The sequence below is a fragment of the Canis lupus genome, chromosome 9 (assembly GCF_048164855.1).
Source record: "Canis lupus baileyi chromosome 9, mCanLup2.hap1, whole genome shotgun sequence".
Classification (NCBI taxonomy): Eukaryota; Metazoa; Chordata; class Mammalia; order Carnivora; family Canidae; genus Canis; species Canis lupus.
Genome location: NC_132846.1, coordinates 41,276,089 through 41,296,172, shown reverse-complemented (window position 1 = coordinate 41,296,172; position 20,084 = coordinate 41,276,089). Strand labels below are relative to the sequence as shown.

Sequence of the window (20,084 nt, the reverse complement as noted above, 5' to 3'; positions counted from 1 at the left end):
TTTACTATTCTTATTGTGTGACATCTCTCTGAAAGAATGATCTATTCTTTCCTAGAGACCTTTCTGGGTAGTGATAATAACTAAAATTCCTATATTTTAAATAAAGCTTAGGATAGGGAATTATAATTCTTATACCTAAAAGCATCAACCAGCTAAAAAAAATATAAATTTAGCCAGGAAACCAAATTATAAGGAATAAAGCCCATTCTATGCTATTCAACCTAGTGTATTATATAACTCTTTTGTCTCTGCAAAAACGTACAGATCTACCAAATGTGATCATCTATCCCAACTGACTTTCTTCGTAATTTTGATTCCAGGCCCACAGAAGTTAAGTTTTCTCAAGGTAGAGAGTTACTCTAAAAAATATGTAGGTTTCTGAATTTTAATCCACTGAAATAAGAGAATTCTTTCTATTAGAAACAAAGGAAATAAGTATTCTAAATTCCATGAAAAGTATATAAGGTCATGTGCTTTTTAGATTATTAACTACCTACCATAGGGTATAAAACTAGTTTATAAACTACCATTAGAAAAATTACTGTTTAGTGAATAACTACTAATACAAAGGAGGGCTTCTCAATGAGCTTTTAAATCTCTTGTTAAAACTTAACAAAATTCCAAAATAGAGATTATTATTACCATTTTACATCTGAAAAACCTGAATATCAGAAAGATTGTAATCTTTTAAAAGACCATTTAGTAAGTAGTATACTTGAGATCCAAATACAGATCTGAGAAACTCACACTCCTTTCATTTCACCAGACTGTTCCTTTCTAAACATACCCAATCTCTTACCCATAAGTCCCATTTCAGCCCCAAGTCTAAGCTGCTTCAAGGAGGCGGACTGATGAAAACATGGGATAGCTGAACATGGAGTAAAAGCATAAAACAAGAAGAAATGAAAGGTATAAAGTATATAAATATTTATAAGCAAAAAGATAAGAATAATATCAATAATTGGACTTTGTCTTACTTTCAGAGCATGTCAATACCCACATGCAATATGCATAGCAATTTAGAGATTAAGAGAGACAAGAGCTAAAAATGAATACATCTTCATTCACACAAACTTTTGGTCAGCAAATTTTGTATAAGGGACCAGACAGTAGGTTGAAAATATTTTTAAATTTTTAACTATTTTAATTACAATTAAAATGGGACACTGTCAAAACTTGTGGGATGCAATTTAAAACTGCTTAGAAATTTAAAGCATATATTAGAAAAGAAGCAAGATTTAAAATCATTGATATAGGGGCACCCGGGTGGCTCAGGGATCAAGTCCCTTTTCAGGCTCCCCATGGGGAGCCTGCCTCTCCCTCTGCCTATACATAGTCTGCCTCTCTGTGTCTCTCATGAATAAATAAAATCTTTAAAAAATAAATAAATAAATAAAATCAATGATATAAAATTCTTCCTGAAAAAGTTTTAAAAACCACAGCAAAAACAAAAACAAAAAACCATACATGAAAAAGAGATTATAAGAAATTATCAAACTAAGAGAAGAAATCAATAAAATAGAAACAGACATATGATTAGAGAAAAAACAAAATAACAATCAAACTACTTCTTTGAAAAGGTAAATGAAATTGATAAACTCTTAGCAAGGTAAAAGGAGAAAACACATTTAATATCAGGAATGAAAAAGGTACATCACTACAGGTATTACAGGTATGGAGAAGAAAATTAGAAAGGCATTATGAACAACTTTATGTTTATACATTTAAAAATGTTGATAAAATGGACACATTCCTTGAAAAACACATCTTACCAAAACCGATATAAGAAAAAATAGAAAAAAAAATAGAAAACTGAATGGGCCAATTTCTATTGAAAAGATCAAATTCAGAATTTAAAACCTTACGTCATGCCCCCTTTCACTCAAACTCAAACCTTGCACCCTTCTCAAGAGACTCTAGACCCAAATAACTTCACTGGTAGAATTCTAACAAAGATTTAAAACAGAATGAGTATCAATTTTATACAAACCCTTCTAGAGAATAGAATTGGCCTGTATAACCTTGCTCTAAAACCCAAAAGACATCATAAGAAGGAAAAATTATAGGTAAACATGTCTTGTTAACACAGAAAAAAAATTCCAAAATACGACAAGGACAAACTTAACCTAGCAATATATTAAAAAGTTAGTAAAAATTTCAGGGAGATAGCAGCTGTTTGTCAGACTGGGAGGGCTAGGAATCTTGACTACAAATCTTTTTTTTTTTTTTTTTTTTGACTACAATCTGAGAAAGATATTCTCACACAGGGGAGCAGTATTGCCCCTAAGGACAAATTAGATACTCTTAATAGCATAAGGAATAACAGATGCAGCGTTGCAAAAATAAAAGGCACATATGTAAGGTAAGGTTAAAGGTAGATGGCAGGTGTTCTAAACATTCCAAACCACTCACTTGCTCTACGAATATAAGTACACTCTTTACATGAGAAATGGGCAGTTACAGAGAAGAGAGCCTAGAGCAAATTTTCCAATCAACCAATAGGAACAAAGGCATCCCTCATTTTCTAATACCAGCTTCTCAAACAGAAGAAGTAAGATATGACCTGTGAAACATTATGTCAGTTTCCTTTCTACCCATTCTGTGTCCATGCTTCTGTTGCTCCAAATTTTTCCAACAGAAGACTCGTGCTTTGGCTCTAATCCATCTGGGAAATTTACTACATAGCTTAGAAAAACAGAGAAAGCCATAGATTAATTATACAAATCCCAAGAAGCAAAGATTCTGTGAACAGTAACTTCACATTATTAAAGGTTGAGAGAAAACAAACATGAAGTATAGAAAAGCATTCTTATAGGGTAGCAGGCTGAGAAGGTGATTACCTCTAAATTTTTAAAAGAATGTTTTACAAAACAAGTACCACATGCTTACCTAAAGTGCTGGCAATTAACAAGTAAAAAAGGGATGTCTGGGGAATGCCAAATAAGAGCATACAAGAAACATGAGAAAATAAGTAGATGTACCTTGATTCCTGAGCAAAAAAATTCAACCACTAATTTTAATCGAGGTCAGTATCACCTCATGTCTAGATTTAATACTATATTTCCAAGTTAATTTCATTGCAGTGAAGCACATACCCTAATTCCATCTGAAAATCTAAATCTTACTCAACCATCTTCAATATGTCATTCCTCTGCTATAAACCCAACCACAAATAACTCTATCAACCAAGTCTAAACCAAACTCTGGCTATCAGGACCACAATGATTTGACCTAGTCGATTACTTCTGAAGATGAGAATGGTAGTTTAAATATGGCCACAAATTCTTTGCAGTTTTTCCCTGTGTTCCCTGAATATGGAATGTCCCTTTCACTTGCATACACTAACAGAATATGGCAAAAGTGTGACTTTTGATACTGGGCCTCAAAGGGACTTACAGTTTCTGTTCTTTCCCTCTTGGAATACTATTACATAAGAAACCTGAGCCATCCTGCTGGAGAAGCCACATGTAAGGGTCCTAGCTAATCATCAAACACGTGAGTGAGGTCATCTGGACTCCCTTATCACAATGTAGTAGCTGCAAGAGTGACCCCAGACTAGAAAAAACAACCAAGCTGAGAGCAACCCAAATTAAATAATCAAGGAAAAAAAAAACTTTGTTTTAAGCCACTGGATTTTTACTCTATTATATATATAATGTATATTATATACATATATAATTTATATTTACATATGCATATAAATTTAATTTTTTATATCGAAATACAATTTTAAAAAAGAATGCAAAAATAAGAAAACAAATTTTAGTAACAAAACCCAATTTTTTAAAATTGACAATAGGGGCACCTAGGTGGCTCAGTTGGTTAAGCATCTGCCTCTGGCTCAGGTCCTGATCCTGGGGTCCTGGGATAAAGCCCCACATTGGGCTCCTTGCTTGGCACAGAGGTGGTTTCTCTCTTTCCCTCTGCCCCTCCTCCCAGTTGTGCTTGTTCTCTTTCTCTCTCTCAAATAAATAAATTAATTAAGTAAGTAACAAATGTGAACAGATGCCTCACTAAATTATGGCAATTAATAAGCATATGAAAAAAATGTTCAACATCATTGTGGAAATGCAAATTGAAACTCAGTGAGATATTACTACGTATCTATTAAAACAGCTAAAATATAAAAAACATAACAGCAAATGCTAGCAAGAGGAACTGGAACTCTCAAGCATTGCTGGTGGGAATGCAAAATGATATAGATACAATGGAAAACATTTGGGCAACATCTTAAAAAATTAAACAAACACTCAAATGACCCAGAAATCCCATTCCTAGACATTTACCCAAGAGAAATAAAAACTTATGTTCACACAAAAACCTATAGAGCAAATACTGTAACAGCTTTGTTCATAATTGCCAAAAAACATCTTTCAACTGGTCAATGTGTTAAAAAAAAAAAAAAAAAAAAGACAACAACCCTGAGATACATCCTTACTATGGAATACTACTCAATATTAAAAAGGAATTAAAATAATAGGAAAAAGAAAAAGACTACCAATCCACACAATAACATTAATGAATCTCAAGTACATGATAAATGAAAAAAGCCAGACTTATAAGGCTGGCTTATTCTATTTATATGATGTATTTTAGAATCAGTATAAAATACAGAACAGGGCAGCCCGGGTGGCTCAGCAGTTTAGCGCCGCCTTTAGCACAGGGCATGATCCTGGAGACCCAGGATTCAGTCTCGCATCGGGTTCCCTGCATGGAGCCTGCTTCTTCCTTTGCATGTGTCTGCCCCTCTCTCTCTCTGTTTCTCATGAATAAATAAATAAAATCCTTTTTTAAAAAAAGAATTGTTTTAAAAAAATACAGAACAGAAAAAACTTCAGTACCAGGGACAGAAGGTAAGGCTAGAATCTGATTACAAAAGCACACAACAGAATTCTGGTGGAAGGTAGAATTTTTCTAAAATTTAACTGTGATGGTAGTTACAAGACTCTAAACATTTGCTAAAATTTATAGACCTATATGCTGAAAAAAGTGAATTTTATTGTATAGAAATTATTCATCAGTAAGTCAGAATTAAAGACTAAACACACACACAAACAACCCCCCAAACATTGTACTTAAACATTTGCATCCCTCAGAATAATGATTAATTTTTCTAAATGTGTAATTCAATCAACAAAATTAGCAAATTTTAGCTAGAGGATGAGTTATCTACTTTTAAAACTACTGTCCTAACTCTTGAACATTGTAATTTCAGGCTTCTGGATCACTCTCCTCCAATCCAATCCATATTCTTCATCCCAAAGAAATGACCTAGATTTGCAGACATATGAATTACTCCGTTTAGCTTACAAACACATTGTCATCTAAGAAAAAGACATAGAAAACTGGGTACAAAATGTTATAATGAGAGGGAAAAAACACCAACACCCATAGCACTTCTACTGTTCTTCCTTTTATGCCAGGGCTCTAAAATGCAATCCCTCTGGCTGAAACACAAGTAGCCCTACTGGTAAAGTTGATGGACGGGTCTGAAGAGGTTTTCTTCCCTAATGAGGGAAAACAAGAACTTATTTATTTTCCTAAAATTATCTATCTATACATAAAAATGGACTTGGTCTGTTTTCAGATTGTATTTATGATGATATTACAGCACTGTCTATTACATACCATCTCAACTCTTACAAGTTGTCTCTACATTTGAATGCAGTAGTAGAGAATTTAATTTCAACACAAAAGAATACAAAGAAAGTGACTTAAGAGACACAAAGATTGGGGTGCCTGGGTGGCTCAGTGGTTGAGCATCTGCCTTCGGCTCAGGGCATGATCCCAAAGTCCTGGGATCCAGTTCCACATCAGGCTCCCTGGAGGGAGCCTGCTTCTCCCTCTGCCTCTCTTTGTGTGTCTCTCATGAATAAATAAATAAAATCTTAAAAAAAAAAGAAGACACAAAGACTAGTCTGCAGAAGAAACTACTATTATTAAAGGCAAGCTTCCTTTCATGCAAAAAAAAATAAGACACTTGGCAGTCAGAAATAAGCCAACTGACATCAGTACTGAAGTTGGAATGAGGAGAAAAATAATTATTTATGAGCCTGAATTGTTAAGAAGCAAAATCTTTTCCAAGGACCAATAATCCCAGGATGTAGAACAAGATTTTACTATAATCAAAGCATACTCCAAAACCAACTAGAGCAGTAGCTATTCTTAGTGATCTCCTGCATGACACTTTTAGTTGAGATTTCTGAATCACTGACTTCTCTCTGGTTTCTCTTCAGAGGCAATACACCTTATCAGAGTCCAGGCTTTTGAGGCATACCGCCAGGATGCAGGATACTCCACCACTTGTGAAAGTATAACCTTGGGAAAAATTAAATTCCTTAATACTGCTTTGATTCCTCATCTGTAAAATGGTTATGAAAACAAGTATCAGCATCTCATAAGGAAACTTATGAAATTCAAAGAGATAATCCATGCAAAGTCCTTGGCATAGTACCTGGCACAATAATAGCTATTACTAACCTCTAAATTATCAATCTTTGATTCTCATAACAAATGACTGAATGAGACTACAGAAAGATCACCTTCTCTGTGATACTCCCAGGTCCCCACCCAAAAGGAAATAAAATGATATATAAATCCAGGGAGTTATCTGTTCACTTTTTAATTCCTGGTTACTTTGCATTTTACCACATGGTACTACTAAAAATGACAGGAATAACTTTTCATTCATTATGTGAAATTCTTAACATCAAGCACTGTCTTCCAGAGAACATAAAAGGGCCAAAAATAATATTATGGTAAAGAAAAAAGTTGAGAGAAAAGTAAATTCTAAAGAAAGTGCAAAGGCAGTAGTGGCAGGGAGATGAAGGAATGGGAGGAGAGAAGTCTTCTCTAAAGCCCCTAAAGTATGTGACACTGCCAACTGTATTCGTCCTTCACAGAATGCTCCTCAGCTTCACCAATCTAGCACTTTCCTTCTCTTCTTCCTCATCTACTCTGAAGGCTCAATGCACAACAGGATGTTTTCATTTTCCACTCCTCAATTTTTTTGTTCTCAAAAAGAAATGAACTCTGTCCTCTTTTTCTCTACCCTTGGGGTCACTTACACCTCTAGAGTAATGAGAACTCAAATCTTCAAACTTTAGCTTGAGAAACAGCAAGCACTGAATACATAATCACCTTCATATATAAAACAGAGGATTTAGAATTAAGGAATTACTTGTTCCCTGAAAATACAAGATTTTATTCTTCCAAACAGCTGATGCCTTCTAACATACATGTCACATTTTGTAATAAACTAGAAGTAGCAACAGTAACAATTCCCTAGATTCCATATCCAGTTGTTTTATTCAGCAATGAATTTTTCTTTCTTAATTTTAATAAGTTAAAGATTATTATCTCAATTATTATAAATGTCTATTATTGTCCATATAACAAAAAGTTTAATATGCACTAATTTAAATCATACAAAGTTTATATTTAATGTATCAAAATTATTAAAATGCTGAAGATAACTACTAGTGAAATACAAAAACAAATTAAATGGCATGGTTTTTCTATATTAAAATTCATATGCAAAATAAGATTTGACACCATGGAGAAATTATGTTAAATATATAGAGCTATCATTGTTATAAACAGTATCTCACTAAAATATTTAAATTTTTGCATAAATAACCTACCGGAGAGATTCAGCCATTCGCCTCAAGTCTTCATTTTGCTGTTTTAAACGTTCAAGCTTTGCCAGAATCTTGGACAGTTCTCGGCTAGAGTGATCAGGGTGGTCATTATCTCGTACCAAGTGACCACCTATATAAAATAGCAAGGTCCCCCAGGCAAAAAGAATGAGCATAATCCAACGCCAGGAACCAGTCCATGGCCGCATTTTCAGATTTTCAACTCACTCTCCTGGCTTCCTGGAGCTCAAAGAATTGAAAACATCATAACTCTGTTTCTAGCTAGTGCAAAAGTAGTAGCCTTCTGTTGTTTCAACACATGATGCTTCAGACTTGGTGTCTCTGGTAGTCCTGTAGTGAATCTTTCAAAGAGATCCTCCTGGTGGTATGAGTAGGAAGCTTTATTGTCCTGTGCTTCATGGACTCTACATGCTGTGGAAAGAGTAAGAAATATATTTAAATTATTTAGAATATGCAAAATAGCATATGCAGAGATTCATGGAGTTAAATGAAACACATTGGTGTTGAATGGTCCACAGGGTGGCAAATAACTTAACAGCCTAATAATAAGTAAAAAGCTAAAGCTTTTATGTCTACATCACCCATGTAGACCAGGGCTATACCAGATAAATTAATTAGCTCTAAGCTTGAAAGTCTTCTAAGTGCCATCATAATTCTTTTTTCTTATATCATTGTGCAATAGATAATACACAGAAATCAAAAGATTATCTTTAATGAACAATCTAAGCCAAACAAACATATTCAACCACATATTTTGGCCCAATGTTTCCATGATCCCAAACAGAAACATGTTCTCATTCCTAAAAGATCTTGATTTCTGGGACACCTGGGTGGCTCAGCGGCTGAGCGTCTACCTTCAGTCCAGGGCGTGATCCTGGAGTCCCACATCGGCTCCCTGCATGGAACCTACTTCTCCCTCTGCCTATGTCTCTGCCTCTCTGTCTTTGTGTCTTTCATGAATAAATAAAATCTTTAAAAAAAAAAAAAAAAGATCCTGATTCCTTCTCCCTCCATCTCACTGCTCAGCTGATATTACACTACTTAACTCTGCATGTGACAGGCAAATTGTCACTGATAAATTCTAAAAGTGACATGCATATTAACTAAGCAAAGGTTATTGCAGCCATTAAGCAGCTGGTAACCACTCCAAATATCACAAGCAAAGGTTCATTATAGATTAAACTAGATTATCCCTTCCTTGAATGTATTAAAAAATACAAACATTTGCATCCTAAGTCTCTACCAGTTATATCTTAGTCACTGCGCATCTTAAGTTTCACATGCACATGCTTTCTCAGGCTTGGCTGCAGGTTTCATTTGTCACTTCATCATTAGACTTATAATTCCCTTTAGAAACAAAACCATTTTTTCCCCCAAAGAAAAAATTGTAGGCAAACATATAACTTTAACACCATTTGAAAATTCCAGAGCTATATAAGAGAAGTCATATCTCCCTCCAGCCACAGAGTTCCTTGTAAAAAAGAGAAAAGATGAGAAATAGTTTTTATATTCAAGACTAAATGTGATAGGCACTTGAGCATTAATGAAAGTTATTAAAAACTAAACAGAAAAGTTGGGAGAAAAGTTGGAAAAGAGGCTTCAAAAATTACTACAGAGTTGCTATTTTCCTACTTTTGAACCTCAAATTTCAACTGTTTTTAAGTGGCCAAGTATTCAAAGAAAAGTAAATCTCTTCAAACAAGTGTTCTATTTCCTTCCTACTCCTACACTATTTTCATCATCGTTAATGGTTTACACTAGTTAAAACATACAACAAAAGGAATTGTACTCACTGAGAATTGTTTGAAAAACAAATAGAAAAGCAATAATCAAAAAGAAAATTGGGTGTTTTCTCTGTTTTAATAACTATGTTTAAGCCTACTGAGAACATTATTTTTAGTGACTCCACTGTTCATTCTTGTCTCTCTCAAAATTCTTTCTCAAAATCCTGCTCCTCTAATCTCAGGTTACCTCATCCATTCACTAAAACATAAGAATAATTAAGGACTACTCAACATCTCAGGCCAAAGATCAGTCATAAGATGTCTACTTTATTTTGCTTTAATTGGAGTTCAATTTGCCAACGTATAGCATATTACCCAGTGCTCATCCTGTCAAGTGCCCTCCTCAGTGCCAGTCACTCAGTCACCCCAACCCCCCGCCCACCTCCCCTTCCATCACCCCTTGTGTTCGCTTCCCAGAGTTAGGAGTCTACTTTTCATATGCAGAAACAATGCAGATATTCAGGGCTTCCTGGTTAAAAAGCAAATTAAAAAAACAAATCTACTCTTATGCCCTAAGGATGGATTTAATTCAGTAAGTTAACAAAAGAAGCTACCCATTAACATTTGAGTTAATAATACTGTTTGTGACAACATATACAACAATATAAATTGCTGTTTTAACATATGCTGAACCTATAATATAGTCCAAGCTATACCAGTAAGATGTTACATTTTTAAAAATATTTTATTTATTTTAGAGAGCGAGAGAGTGCACACAATTGAGTGGAGGGGGGTGCCATGAGGGAGAAGGAAAGAATCCCAAGCAGAATTTATGCTGAGCACAAAGCTATGCAAGGCTTGATCTCATGATCCTGAGATCATGACCTGACCTGAAACCAAGAGCCAGATACAAATGGACTGAGTCACCCAGGTGCCTCAAGGTATTAAATGTTCTAATCTTTCCCTTCATAGCAAAAGTTAACTTAAAAAATATAACGGTGATAAACAAAACATAGCTTTCTTACAAGAATCATTTAAATAATAAGTAATAAAAAGATGTGCTATAACATTTTATTAAAATTACAATAAAAATTATAATACTCAAAGCCAGCAAAAGTATAACTCAAATAGAAACAAAAGGCTATAGAAACATAAATTTTGTTATACAAAATACTTTAAATTCTTATAAACTACCATCAAAAATAACCAAAATATTAAATATCAAAATATTAAATTACTACATATTACATGAATTGTAAGAATGCATTAAAAATTATCATAGGAGCAAAACAAGGCCATTTTCTTAATTAATAGCACCAGCCTATTGTTTGAACGATGTCTGTCAAAATGTAAACTCCATGATTTTTATCTATTTTGTTTACTGATGTATCCCAAGTACTTAGAGCAGTGTTCGGCACTTGTAGATACTAACAAAATTTTTTAATAAATAAGTGAATGAATGAGTGAAGGATGTCATACATGGTATATGCTAGTATGACATATGATGCAATTCATGCACATCAACTTCAAATGCATTTTATGCCCCCCTTAAGAAAGCAAATCTGAATGTATAAAGTAAAGCAGTACTGTACCATGAGGAAAACAGTTCAAAAATAAGTCATTTATAAGCTTTAGGCTTTACTATTGTCAACATATACCTTATAAAACACCCCCAAATAATCAAAATAAAATGGTCTAAAAGGCTATAACATCAACTTATGGTTACCTTTCAAAATGAGAAAATAATTTCTCACTACTTTGTCTTATTTTCCTCACCTAAAAGATTCATTTTGCAAAGACAATGGGATGACTGAAGAAAGTATGTATAGATCTTGATATGAAAGCCACTCTATTTATTTGTGAAAGAATTAGTGAAAATATTTCAAATTTATTAGTAAAAATATTTCAACATTAACTACATGAGTGAATTTCTAACTAAAATTTATATAGTAGTGTTTGCTGAGATTTCTTCTAGGAGTGGGTTGTTTCCTTTAAAGTTTTGATAAATTCATTCCTAAGATTCACATACCACCTTTCATCTGCAGAATATATATATATACACACATATTATATCATATATATAATAATATGTATATATATACACACATATATTTGAAGAATATTAAATGTGAATAATAATGTGTATATATATACACACACACACACATATATTTGCAGAATATTAAATGGACTGAAATATGTCAGACTTCCTTCCACAAATTTATTTAATGATACTACTTTTTTTTTTTAAGGTAGTAGGTATTTAAATGATTCTGGGGGATGTTTACAGAGATTCTTTGGGTCATATTTGCTTAATTCTCTGAAACAAAAAAATGTATGTAATTTTTCAAAGTAATTCCTTTAATCTGAAAGCTGAAGTATATAATCAGTAAAACTGAGAACTTTAATAAAGTTACTGTGAGGCTGAAATGATGTTAATATATATGTTCTTACTATAATGCTTGGCATATGAGATGTGCTCAATAAAAGGTAATAGTATTTTAATGCTGATAAGATATGGAAATTAAATATATTGGTAGTAAAATAGGCAAAGCCTGGACTAGAGACTTTGTTCTGCTACGTCACAGCAAGGTAATCTCACTGAAGTTCAATTTCTTTATCTATTAAATAGATATAATGCATACTACTTCTCCCATGGGATACTGAAGAAGCTTAGATAAAATGTGTGGGAAGCAGTTAGCATACTACTAGCAAACTGTTACTATACTACATATATTAATGTTGGTATGTTATTTTATAGACCCATTTATAATATTTTGTTAATTTATACACTATGTATTATTATAGGCAGTTTCTAAAATGACTACCAATGATCCCTGTGTCCTATACTCATGCCCTGTGGAATCTATTCCTCCTGAGTGTGGGCTGGACCTAGTTGACTTGCTTCTTAAATAGAATACAGAAAAAGTGATATGATTTCACTTCTGAGATAAGGTTACAAAAGACTGATACTTCTATCTTGCTCACATGTTCTTGTTACTTTGATGCTGCCATATGAAAAGACTCATGAACTACTGGGACTTCATCAAGATAAGAAGCTTTTGCACAGCAAAGGATACAGTCAACAAAACTAAAAGACAACCTACAGAATGGGAGAAGATATTTGCAAATGAAGTATCAGATAAAGGGCTAGTTTCTAAGATCTATAAAGAATTTATTAAACTCAACAGCAAAGAAACAAACAATCCGGAGTTGGTGAGTTGGTGGGTTGGCGGGTGGTGGTGGTGGGGGGGGGGGGGAGGGCTCGGGATCAGATTTCAAGACCGGCTTGGCCGAGACCTCTCCTCCCCGGCGTGGCTCCAAGTGTTTATTACAACGGAAGAAATCAATAATTTCAAGACACCAAGCAAATTATCAGAAAAAAAAGAAATCTGCATTATGTTCAACTTCATGTATAAATATTCCTGCCTCTCCATTTATGCAGAAGCTTGGCTTTGGTACTGGGGTAAATGTGTACCTTATGAAAAGATCTCCAAGAGGTTTGTTTCATTCTCCTTGGGCTGTGGAAAAGATTAACCCTAAATGTAATGATCATTACCAAAGTATGTATCAAAAGAGATTAATAGATGAAGCTAAGATTTTGAAAAACCTCCATCACCCAAACATTGTAGGTTATCGTGCCTTCACTGAAGCCAGTGATGGTAGTCTATGTCTTGCTATGGAATATGGAGGTGAAAAGTCTCTAAATGACTTAATAGAAGAATGAAATAAAGACAGCCAAGATCCTTTTCCAGCAGCCATAATTTTAAAGGTTGCTTTGAACATGGCAAGAGGGTTAAAGTATCTACACCAAGAAAAGAAACTGCTTCATGGAGACATAAAGTCTTCAAATATTGTAATTAAAGGTGATTTTGAAACAATTAAAATCTGTGATGTAGGAGTCTCCCTGCCACTTGATGAAAATATGACTGTGACTGATCCTGAGGCCTGTTACATTGGCACCGAGCCTTGGAAACCCAAGGAAGCTTTGGAAGAGAATGGCATTATTACTGACAAGGCAGACATATTTGCCTTTGGCCTGACTCTGTGGGAAATGATGACTTTGTCTATTCCACACATTAATCTTCCAGATAATGATGATGATAAAGATAAAACTTTTGATGAAAGCGACTTTGATGATGAAGCATACTATGCAGCTTTGGGGAGGAGGCCATCTCTTAATATGGAAGAACTGGATGAAACGTACCAGAAAGTAATTGAACTTTTCTCTGTATGCACTAACGAAGATTCTAAAGATCGTCCTTCTGCCGCACACATCGTGGAAGCTTTGGAAATAGATGTCCAGTGATCCCCGCATATTCATGACTACTGCCTTTACATGTGGCTCATGTATAGAACTGTTCTGTTTACTCTAATACACTATAGAGTTACTATGATAAGCTGTAATTATTAGACTTTTTGGAAGTGACCCACTTTAGGACCACAGCGCCTAGTTAACATTTAAACAGTTGTATTTGTTAATATGCTTCTGATGATAAGCATTTGAGATTATAGGTTTTCTTTTTTTTTTTTTTTTGAGATTATAGGTTTTCTATTAAGTTCAGGAAACTAGCTACTTATGTATTTGAACGTTTATATATATATATATAAAACACTAGCAGTAATACAATGCTATAAACTCTATGCATAACGTTAATTTGGATCGAGTGACCATCACTTTTACTGTTTCTCAAATATTATTTTAATGGATTTATTGAAATTAGCACTTTGTGCCATACAAAAAGAAGTCTATGTTTGCTTATCTTTTAAGCCATTTAACTTTTTCCTGGCCTTTTTTGGCTGATGTGCTTATTATGAAATATGGTCACCAGAAGCTGAGAGAATATGGCTCACAAGACTAGCTTCCTGGGTATTTAGATGTTTTTGGTTAAGGCTTATCTTGCTCTCTCCATTCTCCCCAGGTCTTTGGCTTTTGCTTTATTAGATGTATTTTCTGTTTTGAAATATTTTTTTTATTTAGTAATCTATATCTTAAGCATTTTGTAGTTCTGGCATAAAAATAAAATCCTAGTAGGATGATATAGAATAAAGGAGACTTCAGTTACCAGAAAAAAAAAAAAAAAAAAAAAGAAACAATCCAATCATGAAATGGGCAAAAGACACGAACAGAAATCTCACAGAGGAAGACATAGACAATGGCCAACAAGCACATGAGAAAATGCTCCGCATCACTTGCCATCAGAGAAATACAAATCAAAACCACAATGAGATACCACCTCACACCAGTGAGAATGGGGAAAATTAACAAGGCAGGAAACCACAAATGTTGGAGAGAATGTAGAGAAAAGGGAACCCTCTTGCAATGTTGGGAATGTGAACTGGTGCAGCCACTCTGGAAAACTGTGTGGAGGTTCCTCAAAGAGTTAAAAATAGATCTGCCCTACGACCCAGCAATTGCACTGCTGGGGATTTACCCCAAAGATACAGATGCAATGAAACACTGGGACACCTGCACCCCGATGTTTATAGCAGCAATATCCACAATAGCCAAACTGTGGAAGGAGCCTCGGTGTCCATCAAAAGATGAGTGGATAAAGAAGATGTGGTTTATGTATACAATGGAATATTACTCAGCCATTAGACACGACAAATACCCACCATTTGCTTCGATGTGGATGGAACTGGAGGGTATTATGCTGAGTGAAATAAGTCAATCAGAGAAGGACAAACATTATATGGTCTCATTCATTTGGGGAATATAAAAAATAGTGAAAGGGAATAAAGGGGAAAGGAGAAAAAATAAGTGGGAAATATCAGAAAGAGAGACAGAACATGAAAGACTCCTAATTCTGGGAAACGAACTAGGGGTGGTGGGAGGGGAGGTGGGCGGGGGGTGAGGGTGACTGGGTGGTGGGCACTGAGGTGGGCACTTGACGGGTTGAGCACTGGGTGTTATTCTGTATGTTGACAATTGAACACCAATAAAAAATAAATTTATTAAAAAAAAAAGAAAAGAAAAAAAAAAAAAAAAACCCCTGTGAAATGGAACCGAATCTGTCAACAACCATGTAATTAAGCTTAGAAATGGATTCTGTACCAGTCAAGCCTTAATGTGACTGAAGCTTGGTCCACATTTTGATCTCAGGCTTTTGAAAGACCACAGCCAGAAGATCTAGCTAAGCCATGCCCAGATTCTTGACCAACAGATAGATAGTAACTGTCTTAAATCACTTAGTCTTAAGGTGATTTGTTATATAACAATAGATAATTAGTATACATGCCTACTTCCTACTAGGGCTGAGTGCCTGGTCTTCAGTTCATGTGTTATTCTTTCTGTCCCCAGCAAGTTGTACAAAGTCTAAGGCACAGAGCAGGCATTCAAATGCCAGACAGAATTGAATCTTAATCATACTTTCTTATGCATCCTGCTAACATATCTTACAAATACTTTTTATAAAATTTTACTCAATTATAAAATTTTTTTATAAAATTTTATAAAAATTAAACTCAATTTAGAGCAAATAAGAAATTCGATAAATGCCTTTAGACTTCCAATATAGCATTAAACTAATAATTACAATCTTATTTATTTAACTAGGCTAGAAAACTTAAGTATTTAGAAAACCTGTTTTCAGAGATCGGGCAATAGCCAGACAAGACTGTGATGCCTGAGATAAGGTAAACAATCAAAGGTAAGTCCTATAATCACTCCAGTCTTTTGCCTAAAATTTACTGAATACCCACACAAAAGTGGAGGACCCATGCAAAGCACAGCTGTCTTCCTAAAGTGAAAAGATAAAGTCTAAGAAGTTTAAGGGAGCGAGAATCTACAAGTTAGCATATTAAAGAGGAGGGTGCTGCCCAGTGAAAACGATCTAAAAATGTGCATAGGTGAACCTTTAGTCTTTGGCTGGATACTAAGCTCTGCGTGCATAAGATTTCATGAGGCTGCCAAAGAACAATTATCAAGAAAAGAAAAATACGAGCTAACTGAAAAGTAACTATCTCTCAGAGACTGTTTGAAGGGGAAAATCTATGAGTTCCAACCAAAAACAATGAAAATGCCGCAAAGAAAACCTGGTGCATTCAGTAGAAAGGCAAGAAATAAAACACCTTAGAAGTTAGGGTTAAGTAAGCCCTAGAGCAGGGATCAGAAAAATTTCTCTAAAAAGCAGGATAATAAATATCATAAGTTAGTGGGACACATAATTTCTATCACATATTTTTTATTTTTGTTTCTTTATAGCCTTTTAAGAATGTAAAATCCCATTCTTCACTCAAAAACTATACAAAAACAGGCTATGGACCAGATTTAGCTCATGAGCCAAAGTTTAATGACTCCAGCCACAGAATTAAGATGAGGCTAACAAAAACTATAACAAAATTAAAAACAAGCTACAAAAGGATCAAGGTGATCAAAAAGTAAATTACATGCCTATTCAAACAAAACTCAACATTCTTTTGAGAAAGACAACAAAATAAACTTCACACTCTCCATCAACTAATCAAAAATATAAAGAATATTGAGACAGATCATCTTGTGATGCAGCCATCCAAAGACATGGTAAACGCTAAGGACAGACTAGAATACTGAGTAATCTTAGCACTCCAGGCCCCACACTAAAAATGAGGTAGCAGTATTCCACTACTCTAAGAATTTTAAGTCTCTGACTCAATGAAGGTAGCAACTTGTAAAAACAACAACAAAACAAACCCAATTCAATCACTGAACATAATGACTCAATTCCCATTCATACATAAACAAATAGCCTCAAAAAAGAAAGGTACCCATTTCTGAGCATAAATACTATTCACCTCAGTCTTTACTACTCTGTAATTATAATGTCTGGCATGCAACAAAAATCCTGAAACACATAAAAAAAAAAAAAAAAAGCAAGATATGACAAACCGTTTTCAAGAGATAAAACAAACACCAGAGCCAGACCCATAAATAAACTGGATGTTAGACCTATCAGACAGAAAATTCAGAATAATTATAACCAATATATTGAATGTGGACAACACACGTGAACAGATGGAGGATTCAGCAGATAAAATACCAAATTAACAAAAAAAAGACCAGAGGACCTTCAACAGGCTTACCAGAAAACTAGATAAAAGTGAAAATTGATCAGTGAACATGATAGAAGGCTGCCAGATTATCAAAATAAAACTCAAAGAGAAAAAAAAAGACTGGAAAAAAAGAGAAGGAACTCGAAATCTGTGAGAGGATTGATTATCAAATGATCTAACACATATATAATTGGAGTTACAGAAAGAGAGGAGAGAAAATAAGGCAAAAAATATATTTTAAAACATGTTAGCTGAGAATTTTCTAAAATCAATGAACAATAAATCACAAATCCAAGAAATGCAGAGAACTGCTGGAAAGGTAAATTTAAAATGTAGGTAAAGCTGCTGAAAAACAAAGAGAAAATCTTGCAGGTAGCTGGGGAAAAATTACATACTGACAAAGAATGAGAACATAATTCTTATCAGAAACAAGTCAGCCAGAAGACCACAGAGCAACATCTTTAAAGTACTGCGGGGGGTGGGGGCGGGGGAATGGAGAGATGGAAGTGGAGATAATTTTATAGCATGGTTCACAACTTATAACTAGTGAAAATATCTTTCAAGAATAGTTGTTTCTGGGGGTGGGGTGAGGCTGAAAAATACTTTGTGCCAGCAAAACTGCACTACAAAAAAAAAAGAGTAAATGAAGTCCTTCACATAGGAGAAGTATGATGCCACACAGAAATTTGGATCTACACAAAGAAATAAACAGCACTGGAAGTGGTAAAATCTAAAGAAAATAAAAACATATTTTCCCTAACTTAATGTCTAACTCAAAAAGAGCAATAACGTATCACTAGGTTTATGAGTCTGTAGAAAATATGACTAAACACAGAAGGAGAGGAGGGAAAAAATGGAAGTACACTGTAGTAAAGTTCTTATAGTACATTAGACTGATAGCTCAAAAATGTATACTGTAAGCCCTAGAACTGCACTATCTGCTTCAATAGTCACTAGCCGTATGCAACTACTTAAACTAGAATTAAAAGTAAAAATTTGTCCTCAGTCACAGTACCAACATTTTTATTGTTCAATAGCCACTTCTGCCTATGGCTACCATTATGAATGGTACAGATATAGAACACTTCCATCATCTCATTAAGTATCAATATTGCCCCAGAACAACAAATGATTTAGAAAATAAGTATAAAAAATCCAATAGTGGAGATAAAATGAACAAAAACAAAAGCGTGATTCAAAATACAAAACAGAAAGGATGAACATAAGATATATGATATAGATGACTATTCTGGGATTTCTGAGAGAGAATTTAGTATCTTGAGAAGACGGGGAAAGTTTCACAGTTGCAGTAGAAAAGGGAGTGCATCTGAGAGATGGCATGAGCAAAGGTCTTTGTCCATTATGATGGTCATTTTTTACATACTCTCCTGTGCCACCAATAAGAAGTTTAACTTTAAATAAGTTACTTCACTCAGTGTAGCTGTTTATACATTGTGCTCTATTTATTTTAAAATATATAGCATGGTTCTAATCAACATTTGTAATAGAGAACATCTGGAACAAATCTACCATATACTTTACCTAATGCTATAAAGTACCATGATTCAATCATTTGTTCATTCAAAAAATACTTAATAAGTCCCAATCATATAAAAGACACTGTCCTAGGCCCTGGAGTGGTAGCAGTGACTAAGACCATGAGAAGCTCTGCCCTCAAGAGGTAACATTCTATTGGATTCTAATTGCAAAGGGAAGTAATTCCACAGAAACAACTTCAGAAAAGCCTCTTCTTGAAGCAACTAACATACTAAGTGATACAGTGAGAAGCTGAATATAAACTATACCACCTAATTAATTTCCTAAAGACAGAACTAATCACTCTGTGAAAAACAACAATTGCAGTACCATTTATAACATGTCAAATTGACTGTTCTTATTATCTGACAAATAAGAAAATGACCAATAGCCACTTCCTTTAGCATCTGACTATGTGCAAATGATGTTTCCAAGAATCACATTCAAGTGGTTTCCCTTTAATGCTAAGGGCAAAAGATAAGTATATAACAATATTCTATAGAACTAACTAAGAGTCAGAACAAAGAGTTGTTCTGCTATGAACCACTCTCATAAGAGGATAGTCTTCCAAACTCAAAAATAATTCACCACTTACTTAACTAATACAAGTATGTATATACTTATATACTATGCAAAGGAAAATATGGCATTATATATCAAGTATTTATGTAAAAACATGACCTTTGATGAGAAATCCCACTAGCAGGAATTTATACTAAGATGTGTTTTAACATATGAACAAAATGCATTTTACAAGTCTATTCATTATAATTTTTTTTTGCAATAGCTCCATATTGGAAAAAAAAACATAATTGCTGATCAATACAGTTTAATAAATTATGAATTACTTTTTCCTCCCAAAACTGTGTTTTTCTGTGACTCAGAACCAAAAAGAAAATCAGCAACCTAAAACAAACCCGTAAGACAGAGATGATGAAAGCAGACAAGGAAACTAAAACAATTACTAAAAATATACACTACAATTTAAATTTAAAAGTCAATACACTAAAAAAAGAAAAGCTATAACAAAAAATAATTTCTGTAAGTAAAAGTATCTGAAAGTTTTAAAAATTCTCTGGAAAGGATTAAAGATTAGATACTACAGAGGAAAAGTTCAATGGACTTGAAGACA

General features: G+C 34.1%; 1 protein-coding gene and 1 pseudogene across 14 annotated transcripts in view; one reads left to right on the top strand and one right to left on the bottom strand.

Moving 5' to 3' along the window:
• The window catches only part of FUT8 (fucosyltransferase 8), a 301,142-nt gene that overhangs the window by 139,525 nt on the left and 141,533 nt on the right, over positions 1-20,084 (bottom strand). For 13 of the 14 annotated variants that reach the window (XM_072838946.1, XM_072838956.1, XM_072838950.1 and 10 more), the window contains one exon: positions 7,644-8,069. In XM_072838946.1, coding sequence (XP_072695047.1) covers positions 7,644-7,846 — 203 coding nt within the window. In that variant the 5' untranslated portion in view covers positions 7,847-8,069. Of the gene's footprint in view, positions 1-7,643; positions 8,070-20,084 lie in introns of those variants that run through there. The other variant, XM_072838959.1, reaches the window with a different exon arrangement.
• On the top strand, positions 10,718-14,068 carry LOC140639494 (lymphokine-activated killer T-cell-originated protein kinase pseudogene; annotated as a pseudogene).